At 39.0% G+C, this 12,926-nt stretch overlaps 1 protein-coding gene across 2 annotated transcripts in view; it reads left to right on the top strand.

Moving 5' to 3' along the window:
• GRIP1 (glutamate receptor interacting protein 1) overlaps positions 1 to 12,926 on the top strand; it is a 219,679-nt gene that overhangs the window by 174,930 nt on the left and 31,823 nt on the right. Inside the window, exons 10-14 of one of the 2 annotated variants that reach the window (XM_066319133.1) lie at positions 2,186 to 2,341; positions 3,045 to 3,197; positions 8,273 to 8,459; positions 9,862 to 10,007; positions 11,038 to 11,118. In XM_066319133.1, the coding sequence (XP_066175230.1) occupies positions 2,186 to 2,341; positions 3,045 to 3,197; positions 8,273 to 8,459; positions 9,862 to 10,007; positions 11,038 to 11,118 (723 nt within the window). Of the gene's footprint in view, positions 1 to 2,185; positions 2,342 to 3,041; positions 3,198 to 8,272; positions 8,460 to 9,861; positions 10,008 to 11,037; positions 11,119 to 12,926 lie in introns of both variants that reach the window. The other variant, XM_066319135.1, reaches the window with a different exon arrangement.

Raw genomic sequence — 12,926 nt, 5'->3', positions numbered from 1 at the left:
GAAAATAAAACATTAAGAAAAAAATCTCAAGGACTACCAGATAATTTCCTGCTGGAAGCAGTCTTTTTAATTAAACAAGGCTCACAGCAGCTTGAAAAATAATGAAAATCCACCTGGCCACTTTGTTCTTATCATATTTTCATTTTTTCAGCATAGTTGAAGTTAAGAAGTCTCGCTGTCTGTGCACGTAATTGAAGAGATGGTTTCATCTGAGAAAACATGCTAAGTCTCTAAGACGCATAAGACTGTATCATGCTGCTTCTGGTGTTTCTGGCACTTTTCTGGCTAACATGAGATTTTCTAAAGTCCCTGAGGGTTGTGATGCCAGTGGGTGAGGAGCCCCAGGGGCATGGATCCAGCCTGATGCTGACATGCACCCCTCCCTTACTTCTGATATCTGATATTGAGGCAAAAAATAATTCTTTTGATTCAAGTATATGCCAGGCACAGAGTGTGTTCTCAGGGAGGGATGCAACTCCAGGGCAATCTGACTGAAGACACAGGGCCAGGTCAGGCAGTTCCAGGGCCTGCAGGCTCTCCACCACTCCACCAGGCTGCAGGGACATGGTGAGCCCCTGTGCTCCCCTTTCCCTGTCCCTTCCCTGGTGTGCACGCCACAGATCCATCCTGCAGAGATAGGCATCACTTCTAAATCAGGAGAGGTAGTAGAACAGTCAGGCAATTAGCAGATCAGTGCTCAAGATACAAATACAAAGGGAAACCAAAGGACAGCTTTCCTTCTGCCAGGGCACAGGGCTTGCTTTGGTGGCTGCCCTTTTCCCCCTTCATTTTGTCTCATGGAATAAGATATGAACACAGGGTGTAGGTCTAGCCTATGCTTGAGGTTTTGGGCTCCTGTTAAAGGCCAGCATAGGGACAGAGAAGTCTGCAGGTAGGTATTGTAGGTATAGCAAGTAGCAGAGGGACACAGGTAATACAGCTCATGGGAGAAAGACAGCAAACTCTGATGTATAGAAACAGATTTAGAAACAGGTTTAGATTAGATATTAGGAAGAAATTCTTCACTGTGAGGGTGGTGAGGCACTAGGACAAGTTGCCCAGAGAAGTTTTTGGTACCTTATTCCTGTAAATGTTAAAGGCCAGGTTGCATGGGGCTCTGAGCCACCTGGTCTAGTGAAAGGTGTCCTTTGCATGGCAGCAGGATTTGAACAAGGTGGTCTTTAAGGTCCCTCGAAACCCAAACTGTTCCATGATTCTGTAGTATGGGTGAATCCCTTGGTATTTTAAGACAAAAATTTCAGTGAATACTTCCCAGTTTGAACTGTGTGTTTTTGGTTCAGCAAGGATACAGACATGCTGAATTTAATGATGAATATACTGTATTTAATCAAGGGAGACTTCAATCCCTTTCCTTCTAGATTTGACAACTGAAATACTTCCCATTGTCTTTGTAAATACCAGTCTTCACTTTTGGCACATTGCAGATTCCACATTAATACCTACAATTAAATAATCAAATACAGTCTCAAATTTCATCCAGTGAGGGATCGTTTTGAAGATCAAGTGAAAAAAACAAAACACAAAGCAAAACCACAAAATTGCACATCCAGCTAATCAATAAGACCTCTTTTCTTTATTAGCCAGGTTTCAGGATAGAGTTTTCCTGCTGCTGGCACTGAGAAGTCATTTACTGCACAGAATAGCATAATGCCAGCAATAGATTGTGGCAAAATTAAAATGTCAATATTGTAAATTGAAATGGCAGGGAAGCATCTCCATTCTAGGCAGTGCTATGTAAAGTATCTGGTTGGTCTTTTTAAATTGATTAATGCAAGCACAGTGTTATTAACCTTCAGTTAGTGGTCATATGTAGTATCTTAGTATTTTCTGAGAAAGTTTGCAGTCTTAGCCCCTAAGCCAGAGGGAGATTAGAAACTGATCCAGTAATCATCATTTTTAAAATAAATACACAAAAAGCAAAAAAGCTCAGTCAGAATTATTTTTTCTGGGAAAAAATACTATTTCTGCTCCTTAAGTTAGAACCCCCTGATAAAAAGCCAAGGCCAGGTTATTTATTACTTTACTTTATTTAATTTTCAGTTTATTTTCTTTCTTCTGATTTGTGGGTTTTTTTTGTTTTGCTTTGTTTGTGCAATTCAGTTACTTTGACCTCTTCTCTGGTCCTTTTGTTTTCTGATTTTCCATCATCCGTTCATGCGGGCAGTGAAGGTTGAAAGAAGCAACAGGCAACTTACCTGGGATTCGTGTGCCAACAGCCACAGCAGCCTGCTCACCTACCACCATTATAACACCTACCACCCTGACCATTGCAGGATGCCAGCCTTGAAATTCCAGAAAGCACCTCCTCAAAAAAGCCTTCGTAATGTTCCACACCTTTGTCTGCTGACATACTCTCTTCTCCTCTTCTTCTTCCTCCTCTTTCCTCCCTTCTTCTTTCACTCATACTTTTCCCATTTCAGGCTCTAAAACCTTTTCAGTTTTACAGATGCTACACTTTTTCATAGCCATGCCAAGGTTATTTCTGACATTTTATGTCTTTTCCTCTCTATAACAAAGCAGCCTTTGTAGACAGGAAAAGGCTTGAAAATTCTGAATGAATCAGCTCTTCTTCTATGTATGAGTAGACCATTGGATTGGAGAAGTGTATATAAAGCATGATTTTTGAATTACAAATATTTGTCAGAAATTACCTACTACAAAAATGCATTTCTAAAATCAGTGTATCTAGATATATTGATGTGCATTAGTTTGGAGATATGCATTGAAAAATTTAATTTAACATGCTTTGCTTAAAGTAACTTGTGTACTATGAATATACCTTTTGTGTTTACATTATCTTTGTTAGCTTCCAGCAAGTGTTGTCATGAAATGCTGGCCTTACTTTTTCCTGGGGTCACCTGTATGGTTTAATGTCTTTGTTACTGGAAATGCACAAACCATTCCTGTGCAGCATACACAGCCTATACATACAATGTTTAATTCATTGATGAGTTACAGGCATGTGCCGCACTCTTCTGTGAAGACTGAATGCTGTATGCCAAGTGTTTGATTTCTTACAGCAGCTCTGGTGTCTTCATCCTTCTCTCCTACCTCCATGAGTGCATACAGCCTGAGTTCCCTGAACATGGGGACCTTACCTCGCAGCCTCTACTCCACCAGCCCACGGGGGACAATGATGAGGCGGAGGATGAAAAAGAAGGACTTCAAAAGCTCCTGTAGGTGGTAACAGCATTTGCTCAAAAATGTGCAATGGATGAATGGGTGGAGGAGGGGGAAGATGCAGAAAAAAAATTGCACAGTACATTAATTAATATACATATATTCTAGACAGAAGATGGAATTTCCGGTAGATGTAGGGAAACATGAGGGTAAAAATATTTGTCCAATGCTGAAATGAGATGAGTTGATGCTATGCAGTGTAACTATCTCATCTGAAATTTATAAAGGAATGTTTTCTTCAGACAGTGCAGAAAGAGTTTGTTACACTGTTACTGAAGTGATTTTCAGATTCGCTTTTCAACTCCTCCAGTGTCCATCAGGGAATAGAATTCACAGCTGAATAGTGGAAAATAGATTGTTGGTAAGCTCAACCAGCTATTACATTAGAGAAGGCAGAGCTTGCCATGGCACTTCCTACGTAGTTGTAATGTTTACATCTACACCATGACCTGTGCAGTTATTTTGGTGAGGGAGAGACACAAGTTACAGAGAAGACTAAATAGCCTCATTTGACCATTCTCTGGGATTCAAAGCATAGATTGCCTATGAGTCACTCATTTTCCAAGACAGAATATATCTATTCAGGATGTTCCACTTTGCATATTGCTAAGCATTCACTGGGCTGGAAAGAGTGTGGCTGTGTCAGTGCATTGACTCCATGCAAGTGCCACCTCTCTTTTGGCTTGTCCATCTTTGTGCAATTAACAGCAGCTCAGTTCCTCCAAAGCAGGGATGTGAGAACTGCTCTGCAAATCATTTGCTCTAGGTAACAATGCTCAGAAGTCCACTCTGAAAGAACTGAGCTGCTGCACATTACAGCACTGCTGCTGTGTTTTAAAGATTCCCCACGGTCATAGTAAAACCAGAGCAAACTAGCAGCTTCTAAGGCCAGTCACTATGGAATTGTGAGAAAACATGAGAGAGGAACTGAGGTTTTGCTTTCTTGCAGTTTTTGTTGCTTGCTTGTTCTTATTTCTTCTGTAAAGCACATATTTTTGCATAACATTTGCCTGTAAGTGCATTTTTTATTTTAAATCCGATCAGCCATTTTTCACAGCTCATCTATTGATGTGTTAGCTTCTAATGCATTCTTTTGGGTCATGGTGGGGGGATACTGTGTCTGTCATGCTATGGTATCAGTATGGGCTCCTGTTAAATATTCTTACATATTTTTACATATTCTCCTCTTCACATGAAAAACAGTAATAGTGTTACACTAGTAGTAATTGATTTCAATAGTAAAATCAATGCAAAAAATAGTTCATCATTTGTGCTATGTTTTAGCTGTTCAACAGAGGATGAAATCCTCAAAGCTAATCCTGTTATGGATCTTGGACACAGCTGTAAGTTGTGTTGTTAAATTTTTCAGATATTTTTCCTTCAAGGAGCCCTTGTCTGTGTTATCTTGCAAAGACTCAAAACAAGGCCAGTAATGTGGCATTTAAGTGCGACAGTCACATAAGCACTGCAGCCCACCTAAAATATTCTTCAAGTCAGAAGGCCCTGGGGATAACAAGCTGCTATGAGTAAACAAATGTCTAGATAGAAGTTAGGACAAGGCTTAGTTGTGCAGTAGTTTGTTGCACATTCACATTGTGAGGTCTTGATATACAGAGCATTTCAAAATAGGTGAAACTGGCCCCATCACTCAGTGCCTCATTACCACCAGTGACTACATCCACAGCCCTGAACCAGCACCGGCTTTGGAGGAATTGGCTGGCCACACAGACTTGTTTGCTCTTTTTATGAGTTCGCTTATCAGCCCATGCAGAGTTCCTTACTCTGTTAGTAGACTTATACCCATACTTGTGACAGCCAACTTAAGAGACACACACTGCTCTGAATGTCCTGCAATGGACCAGGATAGAGAATGTCTGGTCCTGTACCTTTCCACTATCCAGCGACAAGACTTGGAAAATCTCTGCCTCTGTGGGAGACTCATGAGAATCAGGTGGATTGAGTGCTGTGCTTTTCATGGAAAAAGGGTAGCACACCCCTGATTTAGCGGGATTTTTTTCTTTGATCCAGTTGGATCATTTGAGAGTTTTATTAAGGTAAATTTTATTAAATCTTTTAGAATGTGATGAGGGAATAAAAATATGTAGGTTGCTATAAAACTTACATTGCCAATTATTTAAGAATACTTGCACAACATAATGTGATTGTGACATAATTCATGAAGATGAAGTGTGATGGCATGAGGGGTTACAAGACTTATGGTCATGATTTAACAATCATGGCATTAGTTATGCAGATCTTTCTCAATATGTGCCCATAAAAATTGAGGGCATGTTCTGCTTCCATAAGCTTTTGTTACGTCAGTTGTTTTCAGTTTTATTCTTCCTCTGCTTTTTGTTTGTTTGTTTGTTTAAGGTGTGGGATTAGTTGTGGAAACACTTAGATTATTATTTCATTGAAGTTTAAATCCTGAAGTATTTTGTAATAGGTTCCTATAAGTAGTTGGAAGCAAGACATAATTTATACCAATTTAAATTACTAGGGTTGCATATCTGGTAGAAATTGGAGAGTGTTTTAGAGATGCATGGGTGCTATTTTTTCAGCAGCTATCAGGAGGAATTGTGAATTTTTTTCAATTTCTTATGGGTCAGAGTGGGAGACTGGAGGCATAACAATCCCTATATGCACCTTCAAACACATCTTGTTCTGCTTCTCATATAACTTCAGGCATAAAAGTAACAAGTACATAATCTTCAAATTCAAGTTCATTATTTACATGACTGCAGAGCATATAGCAAACCAGCCCCCAGGAATGTTGCTAGGAGTTAGACAAGGACCATACAAGTATGCTGGAATGTACCCCTAGCAATAGCAGCCAGTGTTCACTGGAACTACAAACACATCCGTGTCCCCTTTTTAAATCAACAGCACTGTTTCCTGGCCTGTAAAAATTCTAAACCATCAGGGAGCCAAAAAATGTCAGTGTTTCCTGCTACATTTACTATTGAATTACAAACCCCAACATGCTCTAAGTCATGGGTTTGGGTCCCTGTGACATTTTATAGAGTCTTAGGAGATAGGTATTGTTAAATGATTAGGAAAGGGTATTTTCATCTCTGGGGTTATGTGGGGGTTTTTTTTGTTCCTGAAAATCTTTCATTTTCTTTTGGAGTGGAGGGAGTTCCTACTTGTCATACTTAAGTATAAACATCATCAAAGTGTTTATCAGAGTGAGTTCTAAGTCCCACAGATAGTGACCTATTTTCCCAATGTGAATTAAAACTTTTACTGTCCTAAAAGTCGAATAAATCTTATAAGACATTTAGGTTCCTGGTAAGGCATTATAAAAAGAGTAAGAATGTTACAGAGTCAGCTAGATACCTGCTGTATGAGCAGAATAGAGACAAAAGTGATGGGAAATAGAGATGAAAACAATATAACAAGTAATTGTTATATGACCTTGAAGAAAGGGAAAATGGAACTTTTCTGAGATTGGATTACCTAAATTAAGATGTTTAGAGAAGGTGTCTTAGTTATTATATTAATTTATTTGGTTTTGTTACATTTTAGCCTTTGCAGCAGTGAGGGCTGAAGAAACCTATTTCTCACATTCAGTAAATGCTAAAACTGATGGAAGTTTCTAAGAACAGGTTTTTAGTATTTGCATTTGTGTATAAGCATATCTTATTGAGTACGGATAAAAGAAACAGTAAGAAGGAAGCTGTTCAGTGTCTGAAATAATGCACAATTCTTACAAAGGGGACTTCAAAACAAGATATGAGGACGAGTTTCCAAACAGTAGTTTGGAAAATACAGTTTTAGATTGGGAAGGAGCTTTGCTGGGAGAAAACAGAAACTTGTGAGGTTTTTTGGCAAGTGAAAATTTTGCAAAGAACTGTCATTGCCAACTGTGCCACACCAGTCAGATTTATACTAACTGATATAGAGCAAAAGTCTGATGCTTGCAGCCCCATACTGTGGGAAAATACTTATATAACCTCTGACATCTTCGTACAGTTGTTCTAATATTATCTAAAATGTCAAATTTTTTCAATGCATCTAAGAGAAAAAAAATGCACAGGTAAACTATCCCTCAAATAAACCATGAATTTTTACCTAATTCTTAGCAGCTGCTGCAGGCAGAAAATGGTTTTGAAGGGAATCAGGGGTGGAGAGGTAATGACATAGATTGATAACACAAAACCATTCCAAATCCTTGGCATTGGAGGGATTATGATTACTGAACAGGAATTGAAAAACTCCAGCTTTCTGTGTATGACATAATGAAAAGCAATAGTTTGCCACTGGGGGAATTCAAACAATAATACAGTAGACACTTAGACAGAGATCAAGAAAGCAAATGTGCAGTCTCCTCCTCTCATAGGTAATTGTATTCAAACTCAGTGTTGTTTTTTGTCTTGATTGTTCTGTACTGCAGCCTTTCAGAAAAAATGTGAGTAAAGCAAGAGAACAGAAGTAGCTGCCTGGGTTTCTCATAGAAAGAAACCCAGTGGCTTTGAGAGACCCCACAGAACTTTTTTTCTCACAATCCCTTGAGATAAACTAATTGCCAAAACGGAATGGTTTGTTCAAATTCCTTACATTACTCAGCTTGCCTAACAAATTGCTGACTTACAGTAAACATGTACAGGAAGAAGGCATCCTTACCTCTTGCAAGCAAGCCTGGTCCATGTGCTTCATTGCTAACATCAATGCATTGCTGTGAGATGTCCATAGGGGAATCTGCCTGAGTAACAGCTGGGCTTGTGCCTCCAATTGCCCTAGTTCCTGTTAAAGTTCTGCTTATCCATGCCTCAAACCTAATGCAAACAGAATTCAAGGATGTCCTAAGATTTTTGGAGTGGGGATATCAAACACATTTATTTTACTCAGAACAAAAACTATTCTTTTTGCATTCCAGTATACAACCAGATGTTTTCTATTATCTCATATGCCATAACTGTTTATACATAATTTATAAACTTTAGCCTAAGTTGACTTTGAAAGAGATGTTTCATTGACTAGATTTAGTGTAAAGATTACTTTTCTCAAAAAGCAGTGGAACTTCTGCTGTATATGAATGTCTTTCCTCCTGGTCTGCTCTGTTTTATAGTGTCTTTAGCCTCTAGCACTGTTGGTTTGGCTGGGCAGGTCGTCCACACAGAAACCACAGAAGTAGTGCTGACAGCTGACCCCATAGTAGGGTTTGGGATACAGCTCCAGGGTAGCGTGTTTGCTACTGAGACCTTGTCTTCTCCACCTCTCATTTCCTACATTGAGGCTGACAGCCCGGCGGAAAGGTGAGGCTCTTTAATTAATTAACTGCTAAATACATTTGGTGAGTGTTCCTCGGGTACTTTGGGCTTGTTGCTTTCTTTCGGTTTGTGATTAATTGCAGGGAATTGCACTCAGTGGAGTGGGACAAGTAATACACTTTCTGTTCTGACAGTGGTGTTTGATGCCCCTGATCATCTATGAAAGAATGACACGCACCAGTGTTCTGACCATACAGAGTCCTCCAGAAGGACACTGGAAGCTATATTCATGCAAAACAACAACAACAAAAAACCAACCCAAAAACAAAACAAAACAAACCCCCACAAACAAGCAAACAAAAGAATCAGAAGTCAAAATAGTGATAATTGAGCATGCCAGGGGGAGAGCTATATCCAGCTCTGTTCAGTTTTGTTACAGAATCAAATTTTAGGGAATACCAGAATTTTGACTTACTAACTATTTCAATTACATTTTTATGCTTATATATGTATTTAATCCTGTTGTAACAGTGATAGCAGTTGCACAGACAAGCACCAGCTGCCATTTCACCTGCAGCCCAGGATGATGTCCCTGAGTGAGGTGGACGCCTCTTCTTGGGTCCCAGCACCTAGAGGGCACAACCCGTACTGGGAGTGCACAGTAGTGTCGTGGTACAAAGGGGCAGCAGCTTCTGTACCTACCTAGGTAGATTGGTGAGCTGCTACGTCACCTTCCACCACCTCTGCCACCTTGAATTAACCTTCAAGGTCTGGTTGAATGTATCTGATCAGATGGCTTGTGTCAGAAACTGTGTGGCCAGCCAGGGCAGAGCAGTGATCATGTTGCTGTACTCAGCTCTGGTGAGGCCACACCTCAAGAACTGTGTTCAGTTCTGGGCCCCTCTTCATAGGAAAGGCATTGAGGTGCTGGAGTGTGTCCAGAGAAGGGCAATGGAGCTGGTGAAGGGGCTGGAGAGCAACTCTAGCAAGGAGCAGCTGAGGGAGCTGGGAGTATTTAATCTGGAAGAAAAGAGGCTTGAGGGGAAGCTAATAGCTCCCACAACTGTCTGAAAACTGGACGTAGCCTGGTGGGAACTGGTCTCTTCTCCCAGATAGCACACAACAAGAGAAAGACAAGAGAAAATGGCCTCAAGTTGTGCCAGGAGAGGTTTAGATGGGGTCTTAGGAAACATTTCTTCAATGAAGAAGGTAGTCAAGGACTGGAACAACCTGCCCAGGGAAGTAGTTTAGACTTAGTCCCTGGAGGAATTTTAAAGACATGTAAATATGGCAATTCCACACAGAAAGGGTAGACTTGTCAGTGCTGGGTTAATGGCTCAGTGATCTTGAAGCGTTTTCCCAACCTAAATTGTTCTGTGATTCTGTGATACTGCTGGTTCTGGTAACATGCACATCTGATGATTGTTTTGTATTATTTTGTATCGAGGTGTGGAGTGCTGCAAATAGGAGACAGAATAGTGTCAATAAATGGTATCCCAACAGAAGACAGCACATTTGATGAGGCCAATCAACTGCTCAGAGACTCCTCTATCACCAACAAGGTCACTTTGGAAATAGAATTTGATGTTGCAGGTATGAATGTCCTGTTATTCTGTCTTGCAAGAAAAATGAAGGAATAAATCCCAAGTACATTGCAACAGTTAGGCAATGTACCTCTGAGGTAGAGGTTTTCTTCTCACATCTACACCATTCAGTTTTCAGGTGACTTATTTGAAACGTGGTTTTTTGTACAGCTTTCTCATTTCACACAGCCACACAGTCTACTTCAGAAAGCAAATAGAAATGACAGATCCTGTAGTAAGATCTGGTGACTGTCTCTCTTCTGAGTTATTTCCAGACATTTTTCTGGCCTGAAATAGAAATGTTCTGCTAAACAGAGACAAATCCTCTTCAGGCCAAATAATGAAATGTTTTGCAAGACAGAAAAGTATTAAAAAGGGCGGATAAACAAAAAAACTCTAAAGGTGTTTCACTTGCAATATCTCTAGAGAAAATAATAGAAACTGAATTAATAAAGGCCACAAGAATAATTGTTAACTTTTCTGGTGAGTATTATTACTAATGGCCTTCCTTTATTCTGTAATGTGTTTAAGCATACAGAATATACCCATGAAATCACAAACTGTATGTATCAAACAAGTACACATTATGTGTGTGCACCACTGGATTCCTTTTCTTCCCACTAGATGTTAAACCCATGGCAGTTACCTTAGTGGACAGTTAAAAATGAGTGTTAATCCTACAGCAACAAAGGTCAGAAATCCTTACGACTCAATCTCTTGTCCTTTTAATTAAAAGCTGTCTGCCAGCAGTAAAATTTTCATGTGTGCTCGCAGAACTTGCAAACGAGCTAAAAACCTGCACTCTCAGCTGGCTGCTGGCCCATGCAATCTCCACAAATTTGGTTAAACCTTAAAAGAAATTGAGTTACCGTGAAATTATCAGTGGAGTTATAAATCATACATTCTTCAGTTTAGCACACATGTTTCATCCCTGCCTTGTGACTCTGATGTGATTTCATCAGCTTACATGTAGAGTTCCATGCTCGTGGAATTGCTGCGCCTTATAAATTATCCAACATTTTAAATATTTTTTTTAATAGAATCAGTTATACCAAGCAGTGGAACCTTTCATGTGAAACTACCAAAGAAGCATAATGTGGAACTTGGCATCACCATAAGTTGTAAGTAAAAGTGCTTATTTTTCAGACCTTGTTTATGGGATGATCTGGAGATAGCAGATCTTGTAGCTAAAGACTCGTGTTTCTTTTGGTATAAACTTCTTTTTTCTTCATCTAGCTTCTTTTATTGCTTCTTCTCTTTTGAAATACTGTTTTGTAACATATTTATACATTTGCAAAATCTAATGTTTGATTTATTCCTTCAAGCAGAGGACATATTTAACTCTCATTAAAATTATTTTTAAAAAAATCAGCAGAATTGAGTCTATGCAAAATATTTCCACATCTGTGAAGTTTAAAGCAGAATCTGTCATGGTCTTTAATAGGCTCTTGAACAGAACTCCACTGAACACAAGGGTTTCACAGACATGAGGATCCACATAATGAGGGTTATTTTCTGCTTCAGAACCCAGATACATCCTAAGTCTCTAGAACTTGTGGGCAGCCCTGAATGTGTGGGTCACAGCAGAATGCCCTTTCACTAGGGGCTGCAGAGATGGCTGAAGAAGGTCACAAGGGCCTGCATCAGTCAGTTTCTCAAAAAGTATTTGTTGCTGTGGTTCGAAATAAAAAGTGTTCCTATACTTATTTTGTGAGGAGACAGTAAAACAAAGTGTTAGAACTGGATTTTGACCAGGTAAACTCTGGCGTACTGAGTTCAGCTCTTGGCGGAAGGAAAAACAATCTATATCAAAGTTAATGGGCTTGACACTGCAGAATGTGGTGTCATCAGAATTAACATTCTTTTATGGCTGTGGCCTTTCTTAGGCTATTAGTCTTCCTTTGGAGTTATTCATGTGTCTTGGGGGAAGATTGTGCTTTGACTTGTGTTCTGGAAGCTTTTACCAGCACAGTGGAATGTGGTTAATCAAAAGTACAGCAGGGATCCCAGTGCTTAAGGACTACATCTGAGGAACAAATGAGGGACACTGCAGGCCTGTTTGCTTGTGTTGCACACTTGAATGAGTAACTGTTAAAGTCTCTAAGATGTGATGTGATGCTTGAATAAAAATCATTGGTCTTCATGTACCTGTGCAAATGAAAATATTGAGAAATGAGAAAACCTAAAGCGAGGCTGTTCTATTTAAATTTTATTCTTAGGATTGATAAAGGTTTGTAAAGTTATTGAAAAAATACAGTCTTCCTTAATTTGATTTGTGTTGTTTTTTGGAATGCAGACAACTACTTTTTTTTGTCTGTAGGAATAAACTTTTAAGGGAAAATTAATGTTCTTGAAATGTAATATTTAGCACTCCCCTTCCAAACTTTGTATGTCTTACTGATCTGGAACTTAATTCCAAAAATAAGTGCTTTATAAAATTAGTGCTTTATATAATCAGAATAACATATGGTTGGTCTTAGTTCTGCTCTTGTGAATATACTGTAGTATCGTTAATATTTAAATTAAATTATCTGTTATATATAATAATCTCGTTAATAGAATTTAATACTCATGAAATTTGTCTAGGATTAATTATTTACATGGTTTTAAACTGTTTATAATAATAACTGGTAGAAGTCTTGAATTGCTGCATTTCCTGCTTGCTTTTCAGTGTTTTGCTCTGTTTTACCTAATTAACTCCTAAATAAGGCAGTATGATTTGAAGAATATAAGCATTTTATATTCATTTTGTCAAATTTCTGTGACGAAGCTTTAGCACATTAGCATGCTATTTATTATTGATATTTTCAGAAAGTTTTATGATTTCTTTTAAGAAACAAATACTGAGGGAAAGTTGGCAGAATGGGGATGTCTTGAGCAGGGGAGATGGAGGTGATGAGATTTATTCACTTGTGGGCCTGAACTCTTA

The sequence above is a fragment of the Sylvia atricapilla genome, chromosome 5 (assembly GCF_009819655.1).
Source record: "Sylvia atricapilla isolate bSylAtr1 chromosome 5, bSylAtr1.pri, whole genome shotgun sequence".
NCBI lineage: Eukaryota > Metazoa > Chordata > Aves > Passeriformes > Sylviidae > Sylvia > Sylvia atricapilla.
Note: the sequence above shows the minus strand (reverse complement) of the source record. Positions and strands in the feature narration are given on the sequence as shown.